The sequence below is a fragment of the Saxophila tyrrhenica genome (assembly GCF_035928015.1).
Source record: "Saxophila tyrrhenica strain CCFEE 5935 chromosome Unknown scaffold_13, whole genome shotgun sequence".
NCBI classification, from domain to species: Eukaryota; Fungi; Ascomycota; class Dothideomycetes; order Mycosphaerellales; family Extremaceae; genus Saxophila; species Saxophila tyrrhenica.
This window is the reverse complement of record NW_027041745.1, coordinates 318,456-338,572: the sequence shown is the minus strand read 5'-3', so window position 1 is coordinate 338,572 and position 20,117 is coordinate 318,456. Positions and strand designations below refer to the sequence as shown.

The window sequence follows — 20,117 nt, the reverse complement described above, 5'->3', positions numbered from 1 at the left end:
GCTGCCATTGTGACGAAGGTCCCCTTCTTTCGTGGTACCTCTGAACGCGAACCCCGTGGTATCTATCACGCACTGATCACGCCTTCTAAAAGCTTGCCCAAATGCTCAAAGCCCACACCATCGCTTCCTGCACCAAGGTTTGTATCCTTTGCCGCGTCGTACAGCTTCATCATGTCACTTTCGTCGATCCGAACCGCCCACCCACCACCGGTCACCATCGTCAAAGCATCACCTTTCTTGCCCAACAGCCCAGCGGCGTTCAGCATCTTCTCAACCCATACCTCGTCAACATCCCCGCCCACCTGATCCGCCACGTCGAGCAAGTCGCAGGCTTTGCGCTCCTCCAATTCCTTCTTCACCAACTCGACCGCCAAGTCCCGCCTCTGCATCTCCGCTTGCCGCTCTGCTTCTTCCTTTCGCTTTCGTCCAGCTCTCTCCTCCGCCTGCTTCTCAGCAATGGCCGCTGCTGCTGCCTTCCTTCTCTCACGTTCTGGTGCCAGTTCCTGCTCTCGCTCCGCAGCCTCCTGGGCGTCATTTGCTCGCTGTCGATCTCTCTCGGCCATCCTGAACTCATTGACAGCCCGTCTATGGTCTCTCCGGGCGAGAGATGCTGCTTTCTTGGCGCTGACGTTACGTTCTTGAGGTCGTCTGGCCGGCCCGTTTGCAGGTCCTGGTTGACCATCGGCAGGAGCTGGCGGCAGCGCAGCGTCCACTTCTTCATCTTCTACTTCTCGCCCATCCCCAGCTTGTTGTTCGGCGATGTCATCATTCTCGACCGCAGCATCATTTTGCGCAGGCTCCAATTGTTCGCGACGACCTCTTGCTTGAACGTATTCTTGGATGCGCGGCCCAAAATAGAGGAACGCGCAGAATACGGCCAGATGCACTAGATCCTGGATCAGGGGAGTGCCGGGAGTCGCGAAGGGAATTAGTGAGTTGAAGAATCGTACCAGTCTTGACGCCATTGTTCTGTGCTGTAAGTGGCGAGGCCAGTATGGCACATCTAAGGGAAATGTGTGACCAAGCATGAAATCATTTTGTAGCCGGAAGCGGTAGGAGGTGATCCTCGTTGTTTGTCACATTGTGTCTTTGATTTGTGTGAACTTGAGCAGCATCGCCTTTGTCTTTTGCTGCTATGGATTTAGGCAAGTTTTCCGACGCTAGTGAAAAGTATCACGTGACAGCATATGAAATATGCTCTTTGGCAAGGCGGTCCTAACGATCAACAGAGGGAGTGATTTATCCATTCAACGAAACCCTAGAAGGCATTCTCTGTGAACATTCGCGATCATGGCCGCCTCCAAAGAGCCTGGACACCGCCCTCAGCCCGCATATGAAGCAACGAAAGGATCTCTTCTACACACAGACCGGGGGCTCTACGACTCCATTCAGCAGTTGACGAAACGGCGCCTTGTGGACTCCTTCACCCTTCCGATTAGGAGTGGCAGAGCATGGCAAGTTCCTGAAGCCCACATTGTCCGAATCTCGACACCGGAAGGGCCTCAAGTTGGGGACCTTAACATCTGGAACCTCCATAACCCCCGGGAGCGCTTTTGGGTATTACAACTTCTACTACGCTCAACCAATGCTGACATACTGCAGGCCGCTCGCACCAGACAACTGCACGCTAGCCATGTATCTGTTGGAGACAGGCTGTAAGCTTTCCCTTCGTTAGAACCTTCGAGGGGTCCACTGATAAGATCGTTACAGTTGGAGTTGCCTGCCGTTCTTGCGACCTCTAGTCACCATCATTCACGATACCTTAGCTGGCTATAGCGATGAATGGGGAGGCCGGTGCAACGACTTGCTAGGCACTCGCTGCGACCCGTACGTCAATCATATGCTTACGGGCGACTCTTATGTAGGTCTGCTGTGGAGTCGAGGACGTCCTCTCTGAATACGGTCACAGCCACTTGCTAACGCCCTTTCTTTTGGAAGGACTATCACTGTCATAGCAACCTCACACGAGCCGTTCTCCCCTATGGACTGACGGAGTTCGATGTTCACGATGTGATAAATCTATTCCAGGTGACCAGCCTGAACGACGCCGGCAAATATACGATGCACACCTGCCCGGCGAAGAAGAATGACTTCATTGAGTTCTTCACCGAACAGCCACTGTTGATGGCATTATCGACATGCCCGGGCGGCGATTTGTCGACTTGGGGCTGGGGCGAGGGTGGTGAAGGCGAGGACGGCGAGAAGAAGTCTATGATTGACACGTGCCGGCCGCTCAAAGTCGAAGTATTTAAGCTTGAGGACGACGCTGTGCTGGCCGGATGGAAGCCACCTCAGCCATCTAGATACAGTGGGGCGCACGGCATGAGTGTGCCCACTGGAGAAGCAGGTTACACTTAGTGTGCGAAGACGCCATGCCATCCTCACGTCTTCTCACGTTGCTCGGAGATCGAGCTGTGCTTTTCGCTCGCCGCCTCTGCATCCCTCACGGCTGCCTGATGGAGATGGTTATCAGCAGCGTCGTCTTTGTCCATGAACACCACGTCCACCTCCTCTAGAGTCTTGCCGCCCGTCTCAGGGCAGCAGAAGTACACGAAGAGGATGGCGATGATGCAGCTTCCGAGCTGCCTGTTGAGCGGAAGAGCGAAGCGTTAGCAGATTTCTTACAAGGGCGATTTGTAAGCGCCGTACCAGAACCAGATTGCCTGTCGAAAGGTGATTAGCATTGTTCGGATAATTGCCATGGCCGTGGAGACTCACCCAATTCGTACGCTGTATTGCAATACCGCCAGCGAAGACACTACAGAAGGGAAAGTCAGAGGGTCCCACATGTCAAGAGGGCTTGCCTACGTTATGAAGGTCATCGACCATTCGCCTTGACTGTGGCGGGGAATGAAGAGTCAGCAATGTCACACGTATTGAGAAGTCGTCGAGCTCTCACCTGCCAAATGCACCCCCGAGATGCCTGTATTTTAGGGGAGCAATCTCTGGACCATACAACCATGGGATGGCGATCCAACCAAAGCCAAAGATAAACACAAAGATGATGACAAATGCCACGGCAGTCCCTGCATGAGAGGGTGAGTGGTGAGCTCTCATAACGATGTGAACACTTACACTGAGTAGCAGATGTCTTGTCCTGGACGCCGTTCATCTATAGCAGGTCTCGTTAGCATGTGTTTCCCTTGGCTCGACTGATGGACGTCCTTACGGCGACGAAGACAGCCATGGCCGCCGTGCAAGCAACTGCCGACCAGAGCAGAATCGGACGCCGACCCCACTGCTCGATTAACCAGTAAAGAGGTATCGTTCCCAAGAAGAAAGACGTATTCATGATTGCGGCAAGTAGCTGCTGCATGAACGGGCTCAATCCAACGTTCTTGAGTATAGTAGTGCTGAAGTAAACCAGCACGTTGATGCCTATGCTTCTGGATCAGTCGATCAGCATTGCCAGAAGGAAGGTCATTACGCACCCATCAGTTGTTGAATGGTAAGGATCAAGAACGCAATCCGCAGCCTCCTTCCGCTCTTGAGCTTGCTTCTGTCCCACAACAGATCAAGCAGATTGAGCTTGGCGTGGCTGCTCTCAAGAGATATAGCATCCATGATCTCGGTCTTTGTATGTTGAACCGGCTCGGACATCAACGGCTGGCTGTGCAGGCTGGCGAGAACACTGTCCCCTCGTTCAGTCTGGCCCGTTGAGTAGTACCATCTCGGGGTGTCGGGTAGCATTAACATGATAGCGAAGGAGATGGCGGCGAATAGAGATTGCAGCGCGATTGGAATTCTCCAGGACCATTGACTGGCGGATTGCGTAAAGCCGAAGTCGAGCCAGTATGCCAACGCAACGCCTCCGACTGTTTCGCAGAGCACGTCTTGTCAGCCAGTGTCCTCAGAGCTTGAAGGAGAGGGTGGGAGGTGTGCTCACTCAACCACGAAGACTGGTTTGCTGCCTCCCGTCCACGCTCGGTCTTTTTGATGCTCATCTCAGACATATACGTCAAGACGGCACAGCTGATCAACCCCACGCCGAACCCGCAGAGGACTCGCGCAATGATGATCTGTGGTACAGACCAAGAAGATGCCTGTAGCGAGCCGCCGACGATGACAAAGCCGTCTCCCAGCAAGATCGTTCGTCTCCTTCCAAGCGGATGGCCTATAAACTGTGCGTCGGAGCGGAGCCCGTCAGCTGGATCCAGAGGTCCTTGCTCTCCAGTACGTACCATGTATGCTGTGCTCGAGACCCAGCAAGCGAGGGTATACGACGACGCTATCATAGGAATGATGTACGTGCCGGACGGATTCTGGTCGTAGTACGTTAGGCGACTGCCATAGCATGTATATGACCACCACTTACACCAATCGCATCGCGGAATGGTTCTGTTTCCTGCACTCCACCCAGCACGCCCGCATCATAACCGAACATTGTGAAGGCCTGCGGACGTTGTCAATGCCATATGCGTGTGCAAGTCAGCCTACTCATCTTACGATCGAACAGCTGATGCTCATTGCTCGATACAACGCCTTGCCCTGCAGGCTGAGCTTTGGTATAATGCTCTTCATGACTGCCACTTGCCCACTCTTGCTTCCTCGGAAGGTCTACGAAATGGAAGAAAACTTATGCAAGGAGAATGTGAATTCAAAAAGTTGGACATACTCAGTCGTCTGAGGCACTAGCAACCTCGGAAGACGCATTACCATGATCGTCTCCGTACTGTACTCCGCATGTTGCGAGTCAGATCTGATATTCCCGAAGGCATAAAGCCGGGTGTTATGCATGTAAGCGAGCGAGGGAGGATGCTCACAGCATGGGGATTGGCGGACGGTCACTCTTCTCCGACGTGAGGAGGAGCTAGCACGACTGCGGTGTGGGGGTGGGGTGGAGAAGCGGAGCGGAGAGGTAGGCTAATCGTGCTACGACTCCCCTATGCCGTTTGCCTCTAGTCCCTGCGAACGATGAAATGTCATCCTGAAGATGAGGAAGTCGCTGCATAGAAACTCGTTGACAAAGATGACGTCGGAGCCAAGACCGTTTTCCGCTTCGCCTCTCGACCAGGCGCATCGGTGAGCGTTCCAAGCAGACACCAAGGAGACGAGGCTTTCAAATTTCTCTTGTCGTTTCACTTTCCGCTTTAAAATTTTCCAAACATGGGCAATTCTTTAACAAGGCTCCTTGGCCTGGAGGCTCATTTTGTGGCGAGTCTCGTGGCGTCTGAGAATGACATGTGCCATGGGGAGTTGCCAACCTCTGCACGCGACGCTGTGGTGGTGATGCTTTGAGCATGGTAGTATATAAGAGTCGTAGGTCTGTTCATTCCCGAAGACCTCGACATCATCAGTAAAGCTCTACCTCAAACACCTCAGAATCGAGTCTCCAGAAGAACAACGATCAGTAGCACGCCCGAGTTGTATATTCTTGTGGAGCAACAGAAAACACCGAGAAGCCTCCACGAACCCTCAGAAAATCGTCACCAAGCAAGTTATCAACAAAGCCGTATTGAGCCCCTTCGCAAGGATGGATAGCAAACAGTCGAGGTCGGTCAGCACATCCAGCAGCCGCCGCAAACCATCCGCACAGACAGGCACGACCGACGGCACCACAACCCCACCCAGCGGCCCGGCACAAACCAAGCGGAGTTGGCGCGACGTCTTCTGGAAGAGTTCCTTTATGAACAGCAAGGCTGGCCCAACGAACAAGGACCCCAATGTCCGAGCGAAGTCAATGTCGGTGGATCCTATGCATCCAGAGGTAGCGGAGGAGCAGATGCGGGCCATGTACCCTCAATGGCGGAATCAAGGGTGATGTGAAACCTCGTGACGGAGACATAGGCTGCGTGGGGTCTGGAGGCATAGCTGGAGTTGGGGGAAGATGGGCTGTCTGCGTTCAGCGCGCATTGATATGTATCATATTCATGCCATCATGTTGTACCCTTTGAAGTTGCTATTTCCTTGCGCTTTCATCATCTGTTTCTTCTCAAGCTCAAAAGGTCATCTGATCACCGCTGCGTTCTTTTCCCCGCCGAATCGGTGTCGCAGCATCGTAGTCGGTAAGATCCAGGACCCGCCAGGACCTACCGTCGCCTCCGAAGACAACCACGACCTGTTTGCCTGGGCGGCCGCCGACGACGAAGTGCTTGGGCGTAAAGGCAGCCTGGGGTGGTGTGGAGAAGCTGTGCTTAAGATGCTTGCTCCACGAGCCATGCTGCTTGGGGCCTTCGTTCTCAAGACGGCAGCAAAGCAGTTCGCAGCTTGCGTCTGCTGGGCTCGTCTCAAGTACTTGTACTAGGACGAAGCATGTGCTTACGCTGACCATCTGAGCGTGCAGTACTGTGGCTGCGTTGAACGATATTTCGCTACGATATTCTTCCATCGCTCCGGAAGAACTATCCACTCTAAAGAAATCGATCTTCGAGTCATCGCTCCCTCCTGGAGCGCTGAACAACATCTGCGCGATGCTTCCATCGTCTTGGCGGACCGCTGACGAAGGGTACATCTTCATATCCAGCAATGTCGCTGTTGGGTTGAGGGTCATTTCGACGGGAGGGCTTCCTGATGACGCCTGCCGCGAGAGCAACCTCTGCTGCCACGCTGTGATTTTGTCCAGGCACAACCGCACCTGAGCCACGAGTCGCGCAGTCAGAGCTGGAAGGTTAAGTGCGGCCGTAGCGTTCGACAGAGTACCCTCGTCAAAGTCCGGGGTGGCCTTGCTCGTCGAATTCTTTTGCTGCAGCGAGGCCACTGTATTCTCCCGGTTCAATGACCTGACCACCGGATGGTCGAAGAACCGCTCGCTATCCAGACCTCCCTTCATCTCTGGTAGCTGCTCAATATACGGAAACAGTTTGCTCTTCCGCATGGTTAGCTTGATATAAGCCCCAGTGAGGTTCACATCCACGTTAGGCGTCTCCCGCTGCTCGGTCTCAATTGCGCTCTTCGAACCAGGCCCGGCGCTTGCGACATCGATCATCACTCGTAGCCACTTGATGAAAGCTCTGAACTGCCTCTGTTCAGCAATGACGATGAGCTGTGCCCTTTCTGCTGCCAGCCGCAGAGCATCTACGTTGTCTTCCAGCTCTACGAGCAACGTTGCCGGCATGTCAAACGTGGTCGTCCCTTCATGGAGCTCGGCGAAGCCACGAAGTGTGCTGGCTGCGATCGACATCCGGTTCAATGCCGGGAGCAGATGCATGAAGATGTGGTTTTGGATGTGGTCATACAGATTGACAATCGATTCCTCCCAGCGCTTCCTCTGAGTGTCTTTGATGATGTCGGTGAGCCATTCTTCAACCGTTGGTGTGAATCTCGCGGTCATGAGCAGCTCGTAAAGACTGGTGAAAGGGTCGCTTTCGTCTTTTTCACGGAGCTCTTCGGTGAAGCCGTTGAGAAGTCTTGTTGGCAGCTGCTGGCCCGTAGTGAAATCGTGCTGAATGCACCGCACCGTCTGTGTGACATAGGCTACAAGGCTTTGCATTCGTTTGGTGTTGGTGGCGATGACGTGGAGTAAGGAGCCGCCCAGTGTATCCAACGGCAGGTCGATGAAGTGCAAGTTGCATACGGCACCGTCGTCGGGTCGAGAAAGAACGGCCTGGGTGCTGCAATGGGGATGGGATGCGTGAAAGGTACCTGAGGTATCAAGTGAAATGCTTCCAACCTTCACAGTGTCGTCCAGATAGATATCTGCATGCTGTGAGGAGCCGCATACCAAAAGGACGTCGACGGCATCAGATACTGATGCAGTGGTCTTGAAAGCGTTGTCTACGCCCGACTGAGTGTTGAACTTCGCGGCGTCTGGCGTACTGCGCATGCCGTGGGCAGGAAGCGCGCTGAGGCCTGGGAGGACCGTAGTGACATCCAGTGTCGTGACTGAGTCCACTAGAGCCTGAAGGCCCTCTGATGATCCAGAGGCCATCTTCCCAAGCTCCGTCCCCGACTGGGAATCGATGGAATTGAACCAGGTCTCCGTAGACAGTTCGTCGCCGAACTTTTCTTCTCTCCTTAAAGGCGGCAGCGGTAAGCCTCCTGAGCGTTGATGGTCGGTCCAGGCGAGGCAGCTTGGTGCCTGTTTGCCGTCCGTAGACTCATCTGCGACGGGCGCAAGAGCCGAAGCAAGATCCAGCCTCCAGTCCGCGTCTTTCGACTCAGCCGAAGGAGCAATCCGCGAGACCAGTTTTCCATCCTCTCCAGAATAGAGACAGCACGTTCCATCGTCCCAGCTTACACCCAGCAAGCTACCATCCGCCTTCCATGACACTGACTGTGGCTTTGATTCTTCATATTGATCTGGGTATTTGGCTGTAAATGCCAGCTGGCCATTGGCGGCCCGGTAGACGGCCACATCGTCGGTTGTAAGGTTGATGACAGCAATCAAATCGTAGAGATCGCAGTATGCGGCCTTTGCTGTGGCCACAGGCTGACTCACATGCTTCTCGAACAGCAAGGGCAGCTTCTCGCCGTGGCTATCGTCCTCCAGAGCCATTTCGGTTGTGCAGAATTAGAGCTCGCTTCATAGTGACTCGCTGGATTGCGTTCTCTGCGGCGGCGTCTTACGTAGTGCGCGCACACAGAAGGATGAAGTCGTCAACTTGTGACATGTTTTCAGAGAGGCTGGAAGTCGCGTTGGTGACGCGACTGCCACCGACATTTCTCCGAGGCAACTCCGAGATATCACCGTCCAGACTTCCTCTTGTCGAGTCAAGAACTCGTGGCAATCCAACAAGACAACATTGAAGCTCACATATATCACTCTGTCGCCGTCATTATTATTGCAAGCTCTTTAACTGTAGTGAGTCTTAGTCAAGCTAAGAGTAACCTTATATTCTTCTCTAATCCGTTGCACTGGAGTATCACTCCAAGAGCGACCCGGATCGAAAGACTCAACATCAGTGTGAATCAAACATGGCGCCTCCATTCAGAGCAGACCAGATTGGCTCGCTCCTGCGTCCTCCATCTCTACTTTCTGCCCGTCAATCTCTCTCCTCTCCTAGCCAGATGTACGAAGACACTGAAGATACCTCTGTCAAGAAGGCCGAACAAGACGCCATCAACGAAGCGGTCCAAACTCAGCTCTCCTTGTTCATACGTCCCATATGCTCTGGAGAATACTGCCGCCACATCTTCTACGGCGGCTTCTTCGAGACCTTGGGCGGCATGACCCCTATTCCCGACCTGCCAATCCTTGAAGCATTCCGGACAGATTTCCCTACCACCACTAAACTCGCCCAAATGGGCGCCACGACTCGCGCGGCCGTCATCTGCACCGGACCTATTCGGTGGACCAAGCCGGCATATCTAGAGGAATGGCGTATGCTGACCGCCAACGTACCAAAGGAGAAATGGCACGAATGCAAGCTCACGATGCCCGCTCCGAGTTATCAACACATCCAGCTCAAACCCGGTACCACCTACACAGTATCCAGCGGCTACACGAGCGATGAGCAGTACTTCGCCGACCTCGCAAAGGCCTACGTTTCCGAAATGATGGCGCTTTACGAAGCCGGCTGCCGTAACATCCAGATAGACGATCCACACTTGACCTACTTCTGCTCTTCACAATTTCTGGACGGTTGCCACAAAGACGGCACAGATACTCATGCGCTGCTTGACCTCTACCTTCGAGCGCACGATATGTTCCTGCAACATCTACCCAAAGACCTCGGTGTGGGCATTCATCTCTGCCGCGGCAATATGAGCGGATCCACACACTGGGTCTCTGGTTCCTATGACTCGATCGCGGAGAAGCTTTTCAACGAGACTGGATATGGGACGTTCTACCTGGAGTTCGACGATACGGAACGGCAAGGTGGATTCGAGCCGTTGCGATTCTTGCCGAAGGGGAAGAATGTTGTGCTGGGGCTTGTCTCGACGAAGCGAGCGGAGCTGGAGAGTGTGGAGACGATCAAGGGGCAGGTTGATGAGGCTGGGGGTGTGATTGCCAAGGCTCGCGGTGTGACGAGGGACGAGGCGAAGGATTGTTTGGCTCTCAGTCCACAGTGCGGTTTCTCGAGCTCATCACTAGCCGGTGGAAAGGATATGTCGATGGAGCGGATGTGGGAGAAGCTGGTCCTGGTCAGGGACGCAGCGAGAGCAATATGGTCGGATGCAACTTGAAGACTTTTGCGTACAGCCTCGTGCCCACGCTATGGACCGAAGACCATTCCGCCGTCTAGTGCCAACGCCCAGACACCACTTCTCACCACCCTTCACTAGATCATACAATCGTATAGTTCTCCGCCACACTCCTGACATCCTTCGCAAACCCCACATTCACACCCTCGCTCACCAACTCCACGCTCGCCACATCGATGTCCACCCAAGGCCGTGTCTTGGCGAATCGTACCTGCATCGGGAAGAACTCTGCCTCACTCTGCGCCTGCGCTTCGAATTCGAAAGATCCAGCTGGGTTGGAGTCGTCGACGTTGCCGATGTTCCATTCTAGACTGTCGCCGCTGACTTCGTAGATGGCATCGAAAGAGCTGACGCTCGGTTCTGAGGAAGCGTAGGGGATCATCACTGTTACATCTTTCAATGAGTCGGAACCGGTGAGCTCGTACTCGACGGTGACGCTGTGGGTGTTGGCGGAGGTCTCCGACATCCATACGGTGAATTTGATGGGCGGATCGGAGACGTCATCCGGTTTGGCCGTCAACCGCCAGCGCATGACCTGGATGCTATTGTTGGCTGGGAAGCCTTTCGTGCTGTCGGTGAGTTGGATGATGTTGTTCGATCTGAACTGTGTTCGGTCGACCTTAGGATGTGCGTTTAGCTGTGCGTTCCTGGTGTCGCCAGAGTTGAGGCGAAGTCTGATTTGCGTGAGGCTGGCGTCTGAGATGCGGAGTTGGAGATCGCCTTTGACTTCGAAAGATTCAATGGCGCCTTCGCGTGAGAGACGGGCAGTGATAGCTTCGGCGACGGTGATGTGGATGCCGTCGCGGTCAATGCTGGAGCGAGGACCGCCCGAAGATTGAATGTTGGGTTGAATGGAAGGCGCCGCAGGAGTTGGGACACCGGCCAGAGGCGCGCTGGGTTCTGCTTCAGCGCCCAAATCGCCCCGTACCGCCTCAAACATCGAACCAGTCTTATTTTTCTTGCCGAGCTGCATGCCCTTTCCTCGTGACGGCATCGCCTTGCCGAACTTCTCGTTCTTGGCGGCGGTGTAGCTGTCGTAGCTGTCCGTCATGCTGGGTGTGCTAGGCGGAGGTGTATATGTAGTCGGCGCGAACGACTGATGCCTGCCCATCGAACTCATACTGCCATTTCCACCCCTTCCCGCCCGGCTCATCTCCTTCCGCTGCATCTCGAGCTGTTTCGCCTTGCGTTTCCTCTCCTCGCTAGCCTCTAGCTCCTTATTCCGCGCAATGATCTCCTGAATCCGCTCCTCATGACTCTCCATATCCAAGAAAGTCTTGATCTGGCTCATGGTCAAGTTCTCCCGGTAGCCCAAGGTAACCACCTCGTCGAACGCACACAGCAGCTCGAAGGCATTGCGGCCGATCTCCCTCTCGTCGAGGCTCTTGCACACGCTGCCTACAACCTGCGCAAAGAGATGGAGAGTGTTGATGTCTTGCAAGATGTTGGACTGCTTGTTGGTGATCAAGACCATGTACAGCTCATCCAGCGGTTGGTAGACGAAGCGCACATTGTCCTGCTCGACGGTTGTATGTTGGCTGGCTGTGTCGGCGAGTTTGGGGAAGGATGCGAGGAGAGCTTCGACACGGGATCTTTGCATCTGGCGGAACTGGCGGGCCAGTATAGGTTTGCCCGAGCGGGTCGTAATTGCGGCGGAGAGGACAACCTATACCATACTTCGGTCAATATGGGTGTAATATTAGACTAGATTGGGGGATGCCGTACCATCTTGGGCAGTTTTCTGGTGTATTGCTGGGGGTTGATCTGGTATACTACCGCGCCCTGTCCAACATGAAGTCTGCCAGCCTGTCTCGAAGTGCCGTCGTCTACGGATCCGTTATGTGCAACTTGTTCCCTCCAGATCGTTGGCTCGTGATAGTCTTGGCAGCGGATGCTCCCGCCGAGCGAGCCGCGCCGCGCCGCTAGGTGCCGTTTTCGGTCGGCGCACTTCAAGCTGTCGCCGCCAGAAGACTCACCTTTCTCCAAGACACGACTTGCAGTCACTGAATTAACATGCAACAGGACCTGCAAGACACCACCCACGACACCTGGACACTTCTCGATCCCGACGACACTCCCTTAGACCTTCCGTAACTTGAGGGCGCGTGTCCGCATGCGCCAGCGAGCAGAGCAGCAAGGAAGCTTGAAGACGCGCCTCGAACGTGACCAAATATCACCGACATCACGCAACCTCTCAAGTTCAACGGCATCCACCTTTCACCACCGCCTACCACGCTTGAAACCCTCTTTAGCTTCTTTCACTCGCGATGGCCACCACAACGAGCTTCACATCCCTCTCCCTACCAGCACCCGACGACACCATGGAGATGTCCTCACCCGCCCGCCAACCCCTCGATGATGAAGATATTGACATAGATTTCGACGACTACCAGCCCCCTGCAGATACCAACGACGATGAGCGCATGCTCGAAGATGATCCTACCCGCCCCGCCACGGCCAACGATGAAGTGATGGACGATGACGTGCAGCAGGCCACTGACGCCAGACAGGCACAAGAAGAGCTGATGCAAGACGATGCCACCCAGATGTACCAGCAATTAGCGCCAGAAGATGAGGAATTGATCGACTACAGCGAGGATGAAGATCTCCAAGACACAGCAGTAGAAGATGCTGAGATTCCTAACGCGACAAAGGCTTCAGAACCCACAGCAGATGCCGAACAAGAAGACGTAGATGAGGAGATTGAGCGTTTGACTGAGGCTGATGCCGGGGAAGAGCAACCGCAAGCTCTTGTACCCGCACATGAGGCTGGCAGCGAAGCCGCGCAGACTATAGACTTACCTCCAGATGAGGCCTCGGCAGCACCCCTTGAAGCAAGTGCGGAAGCAGTTGTTGAACCTGATACATCCGCTTTTACCTCAGGCGGACAGCAGGATGCATCTTATGATGAGTCTGCCGATTTCGCGGTTGGCGCTCATGACGAAGAGCAACCCATCACAGTCAACACCACCTTCGAAGCACCAGCAGATGGACCAGCTACACCCACGGATACTGGACTTCACCCAATGACCCTCCAATACGGTGATCTTCACGTTCCACTTTTCAAGTCCCGCAAGCAGCTCGATGGCCTCCTGAAAGATGACAACCTGGCCAATGTTAGCTTGGCAGATCTCATGCGAAGCTGCAGACAGCGTCTACCCCTCAAGACTGACGAAGCCATCACTGATGACCAAGATCTTGTGCTTGGTTTTGACCAATTAGCCTTGATGCTCGTAGAGGTGAGTCCTGCAGTATCATATCGCTTCCGGACTGTGCTAATAAGACATGCAGGATTCGAGAGCGGCGTCCTCGACCAGTCTCGACGAGGTTCTGCAAGTGTATCTCCAACTTCACCACAACGATGGAGTGGAAGAAGTCGCACCGCTCTCTCTCGTTCTGTCTACCCAACTCAAGTTCACAAGCAGCCTCTCAATGTTCAAGCAGGCCGTTGCCGGCGGACAAGGAATGTCCAGCTTCAACTTCCTCCAAGCGATTGGCGATGGCGACCATCGCAACGACCAGTGTGTCTACGAAGGCAATGAGGACTGGACAGGCCTCGACCACCAGGAGCATGGAGACGAGGCCGAGCGAGCATTTGATGGAACCACGCATTTTGAGCAGGAAAATGCTGCAGAACAAGATGAGGAGCAAGTCGGCGAAGAACAGCATTATCAGGACGCAGACCAGGAGTACTACTTCGGCGAAGAAGGCGACTACCTCGCTGGGGATCAGAGTGAGGCAGCTGACGCTTTGGATGGACTTGCTGGTGATTCAACCAATGAGCAATACCATACCGAAGACGGGCTGCAAGGACTGCAGCAATACGAGGACCATGAGGTACCAGGTGAAGAAGAGCCTGAAGCAGTTAATCTCGAGCATCCCGGGTCATCAGCAAGCTCAGCGACTATAGAAGGCGACTGGCAGGCAGCAGACATCACAGCCGGTGAGTACGACGAGGAGGAGCTCATTGATTGGGATGACGAATGTCTGACTTCAGACGGTTCAGAACCGACAGATGTTGGCACGGGCGAGGACTTCACTGAAATTGTGGACAATACATATGATTCAGTTGAAGCCAAGACCGAGCAAGACAACGAGCAGCTGTTCAGCTCTGAAGACTGGCTGAACGAATTCGAGGAGCCGCAAGATCCAAATGAGGCTGCTGAAGAAGGCCAGCAGGGCTTTCAACACGCTGGCTATGAAGATGGCCACGAGCCACAGGCCGATCAAGATGATCAAACTAACCATGAAACCACTCTACAGCGCGACCACCACGAAGAGGCTGGCTACAGTGCCGATGACCAGCATCCTGCCGATGACCAAATCGGCGGAGGAGAGTACGAAGCATACAGTGCCATTCACGAAGGTCTTGATGAACAAGGCACCTACGAGCACGGTGCGGAGCACATTGACTTCTTTGAAGACACCGGAGACCATCAGGATGACGAAGAGGAATTCGACGACACTGTCCTGATCCACCGTCAGGACGAAGGCGACCAGGAAGACATCCATCAGGAAGGCAACAACCAGCAGGACGACAACCAGGAAGGAGACAACCAAGGACCGCAGGAGGATGGTCTCGAAGACCTCGGTTTCGACGATGACGAGCTTGTAGAGCAGGAATACGATGCTGGCAAGCCTGCCACCAACGGTACCGCTGCCATCAAGCCATCTGGCGCCTCGCCGCTTGGGAAGCGATCTTTTGATGAGTTTGACGACCTCGAAGACGACAACATCGAGCTGCCAGAGGTCAAGAAGGTCAGGTCTTCGTGATCGCTCGTGCGTCCAGTGCGCAGTCGGCACGTCGGCAGTCAGTTGCAGGCAGTAGACGTCTGCACGTCTCTGTCAATTCTCTCGTCATCTGACGGAACTTCTTGCATTGACGCCCCGGGATATGGTGGAAGGGCCTGTACCGACTCTAGGCCCCGGCAACCCTGTGAACTGGAAATAGCGGACCAAGAGGAGACGCCCCAAGGTAGGTGCAAATCGGTCCCGGACTACTAACCCCACAGGAGCCCCAACTCCCATCCGACCCTTTTCACCACTGGCTGCATTTCTTTTCTTCCTTCCTGCGAGGCGATGGCTCGCATACATGATTCGTTCTAGCTAGCATGTGCTTTTTAGCGAAGGCGAAGGCGGGCGTTTGTGGAGTCTACGAGGCAAGGCGCAAGGCGAGGGAAGATACCCCATTGATATCGGTCGTGTGTTGTTGCTGGTATGGGCGGCTTCGGGACTCGTGAGCCATGACGCTTTAGGATGCTTTGCAGGGATCGATGCAAATGCTATGCTGTTAAGTAGCTTATCTAGTTCTTTCTACTGCTTTGACGTGCGTTTTTGCTGTGCTTGTTGTCTTGTCTGGTTGGCCGTGGACTGTCTACCCAGTCTCGGGCCGCATTTCTTGCTCCATCAATCGACATAAGTTCTCTACCGTGACATGTATTGGATGTGTTTAACACGCGCTGTTCTGCCTGACACGCGTTGACTGTCTCAACATGCGTTCGTAAATTTGACATGCTTTCTCGGCTCGGACCTGCATTGTCATTTTTTGGCATTGCAGGAGACATGAGCTAGCGTCGACCATCCAGGAGCCAATCAAAGCTGCTATCTGACAGGAGGACTGCACCTCACTCTGACTACATCAGCTCTGCTTCCCATGGATAACCTACCTCCTCTCGCTGCGCTGTTCTTGATCAGGTTTGACCAGAAGGTAGGGTGAGTCGCTTGCTGTCCGATGCTTGTCCTACCTTCTAACTCCAACCAGGTACACCATAGCATGGAAGCGATCGGTTGAAGGTCTGGATCTTGACGGCGTGGAGTACCAATGTCTGCCGTCTGGTCTCCATGGTGTGAAGGAAGATTTGGTGTACTTCTTCCATGGCAGTCATGCTGGGGTGAGCGCGTTTGTGCAGGGCGAAGCGGACGAAAGTCATAGGCACGCCAACTTCATGGCTGTGGGTGCGCTGGTGCCGCTTAGCTATGGCAGGCTGGGGAAGAGTTGGTTGCATGCTGCTGGACTGAGACGTCTGGCACATGAGGCGGTCCAAGATGCGGATGATACAAAGGCGCTGGAGCTGTACTGGCAGCAGAATGAGCATGGGAGGAAGCACAGCGCTCGGGCGGCCTCGCCTTCGATCGGTACGCGAATGTCATCGCCAGATGCTCTGCGAAAGAAGGTGAAGCGTGTGCATTCAGATGGAAGCCATGCGATCACCGGCGATGGACTGCCGCCGGATCATCCTGCCTTCTCTATGACGGATATGCTGGATACGTTTGGACCTCTAATCTTTCCACTCTTTCGAGCCGCATTACTTCGGAAGCGAATACTACTGCTCGGAACTGCACCGGTCCAGCAGAGCTGCAATTTCGTTTACTTGCTCTCCGTTCTATCCAACATTCCTCAAGCACAGTTTGAAATCCTCCAGCCGGACACAGAGGCTTTGTCGAAAACACAGGCCTTGTTCAGTGTTGGTATCCACGACATACCGTTTCTGAGCGACAAGAACCGAACGACACGGTGGATTGCATGTACGACAGACGACATCCTGGGCGAGAAGAAAGATCTCTACGATGTGCTTGCCGTGCTGCGAGATCTAACACCTCAGGGACGGAGAGGCCGACCACGACCAGTGATACGCCTCTCTGATGGCACGGTCGTGAAAGCTACCCAGCGCGACCTTCGCCGTTACCGACTCTTACGATCCGAGCTTGAGAGGATCACATCGATCAGTGGTCGCTATCAGGACGACCCGTCAAGCAACGATGAAGGTGACCATGAAGCAGTACCGCTCATTCGCACACCTACAACCCACGTCCGACAGGAAGTCAAGCGTAGCGAACGTAACGAGCGTGATGCCATCGAGCCTGTTTCATGGTCCGCCTTGGCGTACAATGGCTTCATGTGGTGGGCATCTGCGGGCGAGATGGAGGCCTGGCAGAATGATGAAACGAGATCCGACCGGGAGTTGCTTGATGATCTGCCAGAGCTCGACGATCTGCTACCACATCTTGGCGACATCGAGGACGCAGAAGAGAGTGTTGGGTCGCTGGCACAAGCTATTGCCACGCTTGTTACGGCGTACTTTCACCGCCTGATCGCACAAATCTTACAGCCGCTTGCCGAGCTGGTGGAGACCGCAGATGACGGGACCGAACAGGGCATTGCGGAGGCTCCTATTACTGTGTCTGCTGACGATGTCCGAGGAATGGGACTGGACAGTTGGAGTGAGGCAGACAAGTCATTTGTGCAGCAGATGATGGGGACCTACTTTGGCCGAGAGGCTCTAGTCGATGCTGAGGGGACGAGGATATGTGGTGTCAGAGTCTGCTGACAGATAAGTCAGACCAATGCCATTACAACTCACGCGCGATAACTTCGTGTCACTTTTCATTTCTGTCTGACTTTCAACGAGCCGTCCAGCTAATCTGTACCCTTGGTTCCACTCTCGGCAGCTCGAGCACCGCCGCTCTCGTTCTCCATATGGATTGCTCTCTGCATCGTCTTCTGCTCCTTCGGAATCGTCTTCGTAAAGGAAGCAGCGATGATTGCAAGCCCGCCGAAAGCCAGCGCCACCAGGTATACCAGCTTGAACGCATCGACGTACGCATACTGCACGGCCTGTCCAGCAGCAGCAGTCAGTCGGTCCGTGATGTCCGGCACCGCAGCATAAGCGTCAGCTGTGTTGACCGTCGCGGCTTGGATCAGCAGTGGTATGGCTGAGTCTGCCACGTTGTATTCTGCGATCACAGGATCCAGTTTTGATGGCAGCTTCTCTGCGAAAGTGTTCGCGAGGATGGCGCTGTAGATCGCTGTAGCCACAGCGCCGCCCATGAGACGGAATGTGCTGGCGAGTCCGTTTGCCAGACCGCTGTAGGATGTCAGTTGTCGTCGACAGAAAGCAATTCTGAGACTTACATGTCGACCTGGTTCTCGATTCCCATCGATATCATCGCGAAGGAGAGAAGCTGCGGTGGTGTAATAGTTGCAGCGAGAACAACAATGGTCGCAATGGCCTGAACCCTGTCGTTGACGCCAATGCTTGCTAACGACCCGATGAGTGCGGTTTGGACGACCTGCTTCAGGCATTAGCAAGCGGAGCAAGACGACACCCAAACGCGGTGCGTACCATAAATCCGACCTGTTGCCACCTTTCATGGCCAACTTTCGAACAGAAAGCCAACACAATGAAGCCTGCGGTGATCGTACCAAAGGATACCATATTCGCGTATACGCCAGCGATGATGGGCTTGCCGGTTGGGACGAAGAGTAGGCCTGACTGCCTTGGCCATAAAACATTCACTGCAGAGAGGCGGAGGAATCAGCGCACATCGACATGATGTAGCCCGGGCTATTAGACTTACTCGAGTAGTACAGCATGCCACCGACGAAACAAACCACCAACAGCACCGTGAACCCACGGACATTCCGAAAGAACTTTGCAGGAAGCATAGGGTACTTCAGCGGAGCGTAGGCCTCGTAGAAGCCCAAAGCCACCAGCAGCAATGCTCCCACGACAATCGTGGCAATAACAGGAGCACTGTTCCAGTCGTAAGACCTGCCGCCCCAGTTGATGCCGATGAGGAACAGAATGCATCCAAGAGAGAAAAGTCCAAAGCCGACGAAGTCCATCTGTCGTAGGAGTTGCCATCTCGTCTTGCCGTCTCGTAAATGCTTGGTGTGGAAGTTTGGTGGATGGTAGAAGCAGACGACCATGATGAGGGAGAATGCTTCGAAGGAGAATATGTACCTGGACAATCAGGCAAGAGGGTCAGCAAGCGTCTCAACCATGCGAAGAGGCTTAGCAGGTCTCAAGACGCCGTATACCCGGCTCGATCGTATCTTGGAGAACCCTTCTATCCATTAGTACTTACCAGTAGACTGCTCGCCAGCCGAGCGCAGTCTTAGCCAGCAACGAGTAGGCGATCAATGGACTCATGAGGGCGATGCAGCCGGCACCAAATTCGAAACAGCCTGTGCTTCATCAGCAAGAAACAGCAACCTTGAGGCGAATCGTCATACCGATGGCGAGCACGCGGTGTTTTATCGGCACAATCTCTTGCAGGGCGGCGTAGCACATTTCTTGGATACCTCCACCAAGGCCGAAGAGCACACCGCTTCCAATCCTAATCGAGATGTCAGCATGGCGAAAGTTGGCAGCCGTAACTTATACTGACATCTGATTGACACTCTTCCCGGTTGCGCCAACGACTGCTCCGCAGAGTGCAATGACTGACGCTATAATCAGGAACCATCGTCGGCCAAAGATGTCTGACATGCGGCCGCCAACAGTCACCAGCACAGAAGCACACACATTCCAGCTTATCGTGATCCAGGGATAGTTGGGGTTGGCGTCCAGGTCCGCGATGATGTAGCTAAGAATCGTCGACGGCATGAGCAGAGTGTTGATGTATGAGATGAACTGTGTAGCAAGAGCCTGTACATGATCAGTATCTTGGAAGAACTCGGGCTCTCAAGATAGGCCTACCACAATGGCAAGAAAAGCCGTCAATGTCATTCTATCGTTTCCATCCTCTGCATAATGTTGAGCGGCGCCCTGGCGGCTGCTGGAATCCTCAACATGGACATTTTTCTCTTTCTCGGCGGCGTCCATGGTATACTACAGCGATACAGAAAATCAGCAATCAAACGTCGCGTTCAGAAAAGGGAGTAATCAGGAGCAAGAAGTTTTAATGAATCAGTGCCTACGAGCCAAGGGTATCTGCAATGGACATCCGAACCTGGGAACCCACGATTCGTGTCTTCGCCCGCGGTGCTATTTGAGAGATCCTATCGTGTCAACCATTTGCTGTAGAGTTCTGCACAAGCATCTGCCGAAGATCCGTTCCTCGCGATACTCGCGTGGCGCTCTCATGGAGATGTTGGGACGGAGAAGTTAGTGCGGAGGAACATCTGGGGAGATGAAGAATTTCTGGGGCCGGAAAACGACAGCCGAACTGGCGAGGTAGTCCCTGCCAGTCGCATGTGACTCGATTGAACAGTAGAATGGAGAAGTTTTGAGCGTGGCTTGTAGGCATCT

General features: G+C 54.1%; 11 protein-coding genes across 11 annotated transcripts; 5 read left to right on the top strand and 6 right to left on the bottom strand.

Moving 5' to 3' along the window:
* Positions 1–65: 65 nt before the first annotated feature.
* On the bottom strand, positions 66–965 carry LTR77_008117 (uncharacterized protein; the record flags this gene model as incomplete). Its single annotated transcript, XM_064805351.1, has 2 exons — positions 66–893; positions 951–965. 2 exons carry the CDS (start codon positions 963–965, stop codon positions 66–68), a joined length of 843 nt encoding a protein of 280 aa, XP_064656456.1.
* A 325-nt stretch (positions 966–1,290) lies between these two features.
* LTR77_008116 (uncharacterized protein) lies at positions 1,291–2,358 on the top strand (the record flags this gene model as incomplete). The annotated part of the gene is made up of 3 exons (XM_064805350.1): positions 1,291–1,655; positions 1,711–1,861; positions 1,939–2,358. The coding sequence occupies 3 exons, from the start codon at positions 1,291–1,293 to the stop codon at positions 2,356–2,358; spliced, it is 936 nt and encodes a 311-aa protein (XP_064656455.1).
* A 23-nt stretch (positions 2,359–2,381) lies between these two features.
* Positions 2,382–3,112, bottom strand: LTR77_008115 (uncharacterized protein; the record flags this gene model as incomplete). Its single annotated transcript, XM_064805349.1, has 6 exons — positions 2,382–2,586; positions 2,650–2,663; positions 2,719–2,758; positions 2,809–2,838; positions 2,900–3,026; positions 3,076–3,112. The coding sequence occupies 6 exons, from the start codon at positions 3,110–3,112 to the stop codon at positions 2,382–2,384; spliced, it is 453 nt and encodes a 150-aa protein (XP_064656454.1).
* Positions 3,113–3,423: 311 nt separating this feature from the next.
* LTR77_008114 (uncharacterized protein) lies at positions 3,424–4,384 on the bottom strand (the record flags this gene model as incomplete). The annotated part of the gene is made up of 4 exons (XM_064805348.1): positions 3,424–3,815; positions 3,887–4,121; positions 4,182–4,262; positions 4,316–4,384. The coding sequence occupies 4 exons, from the start codon at positions 4,382–4,384 to the stop codon at positions 3,424–3,426; spliced, it is 777 nt and encodes a 258-aa protein (XP_064656453.1).
* Positions 4,385–5,473: 1,089 nt separating this feature from the next.
* On the top strand, positions 5,474–5,761 carry LTR77_008113 (uncharacterized protein; the record flags this gene model as incomplete). Its single annotated transcript, XM_064805347.1, has 1 exon — positions 5,474–5,761. The coding sequence occupies one exon, from the start codon at positions 5,474–5,476 to the stop codon at positions 5,759–5,761; it is 288 nt and encodes a 95-aa protein (XP_064656452.1).
* Positions 5,762–5,938: 177 nt separating this feature from the next.
* LTR77_008112 (uncharacterized protein) lies at positions 5,939–8,434 on the bottom strand (the record flags this gene model as incomplete). The annotated part of the gene is made up of 1 exon (XM_064805346.1): positions 5,939–8,434. The coding sequence occupies one exon, from the start codon at positions 8,432–8,434 to the stop codon at positions 5,939–5,941; it is 2,496 nt and encodes an 831-aa protein (XP_064656451.1).
* Positions 8,435–8,853: 419 nt separating this feature from the next.
* LTR77_008111 (uncharacterized protein) lies at positions 8,854–10,065 on the top strand (the record flags this gene model as incomplete). Its single annotated transcript, XM_064805345.1, has 1 exon — positions 8,854–10,065. One exon carries the CDS (start codon positions 8,854–8,856, stop codon positions 10,063–10,065), a length of 1,212 nt encoding a protein of 403 aa, XP_064656450.1.
* A 100-nt stretch (positions 10,066–10,165) lies between these two features.
* Positions 10,166–11,811, bottom strand: RET2 (coatomer subunit delta; the record flags this gene model as incomplete). The annotated part of the gene is made up of 2 exons (XM_064805344.1): positions 10,166–11,749; positions 11,809–11,811. The coding sequence occupies 2 exons, from the start codon at positions 11,809–11,811 to the stop codon at positions 10,166–10,168; spliced, it is 1,587 nt and encodes a 528-aa protein (XP_064656449.1).
* A 539-nt stretch (positions 11,812–12,350) lies between these two features.
* LTR77_008109 (uncharacterized protein) lies at positions 12,351–14,856 on the top strand (the record flags this gene model as incomplete). The annotated part of the gene is made up of 2 exons (XM_064805343.1): positions 12,351–13,322; positions 13,375–14,856. The coding sequence occupies 2 exons, from the start codon at positions 12,351–12,353 to the stop codon at positions 14,854–14,856; spliced, it is 2,454 nt and encodes an 817-aa protein (XP_064656448.1).
* Positions 14,857–15,736: 880 nt separating this feature from the next.
* Positions 15,737–17,411, top strand: LTR77_008108 (uncharacterized protein; the record flags this gene model as incomplete). The annotated part of the gene is made up of 2 exons (XM_064805342.1): positions 15,737–15,795; positions 15,845–17,411. 2 exons carry the CDS (start codon positions 15,737–15,739, stop codon positions 17,409–17,411), a joined length of 1,626 nt encoding a protein of 541 aa, XP_064656447.1.
* Positions 17,412–17,500: 89 nt separating this feature from the next.
* LTR77_008107 (uncharacterized protein) lies at positions 17,501–19,691 on the bottom strand (the record flags this gene model as incomplete). The annotated part of the gene is made up of 8 exons (XM_064805341.1): positions 17,501–17,948; positions 17,996–18,153; positions 18,207–18,379; positions 18,442–18,827; positions 18,952–19,051; positions 19,100–19,203; positions 19,255–19,514; positions 19,566–19,691. 8 exons carry the CDS (start codon positions 19,689–19,691, stop codon positions 17,501–17,503), a joined length of 1,755 nt encoding a protein of 584 aa, XP_064656446.1.
* Positions 19,692–20,117: the final 426 nt, after the last annotated feature.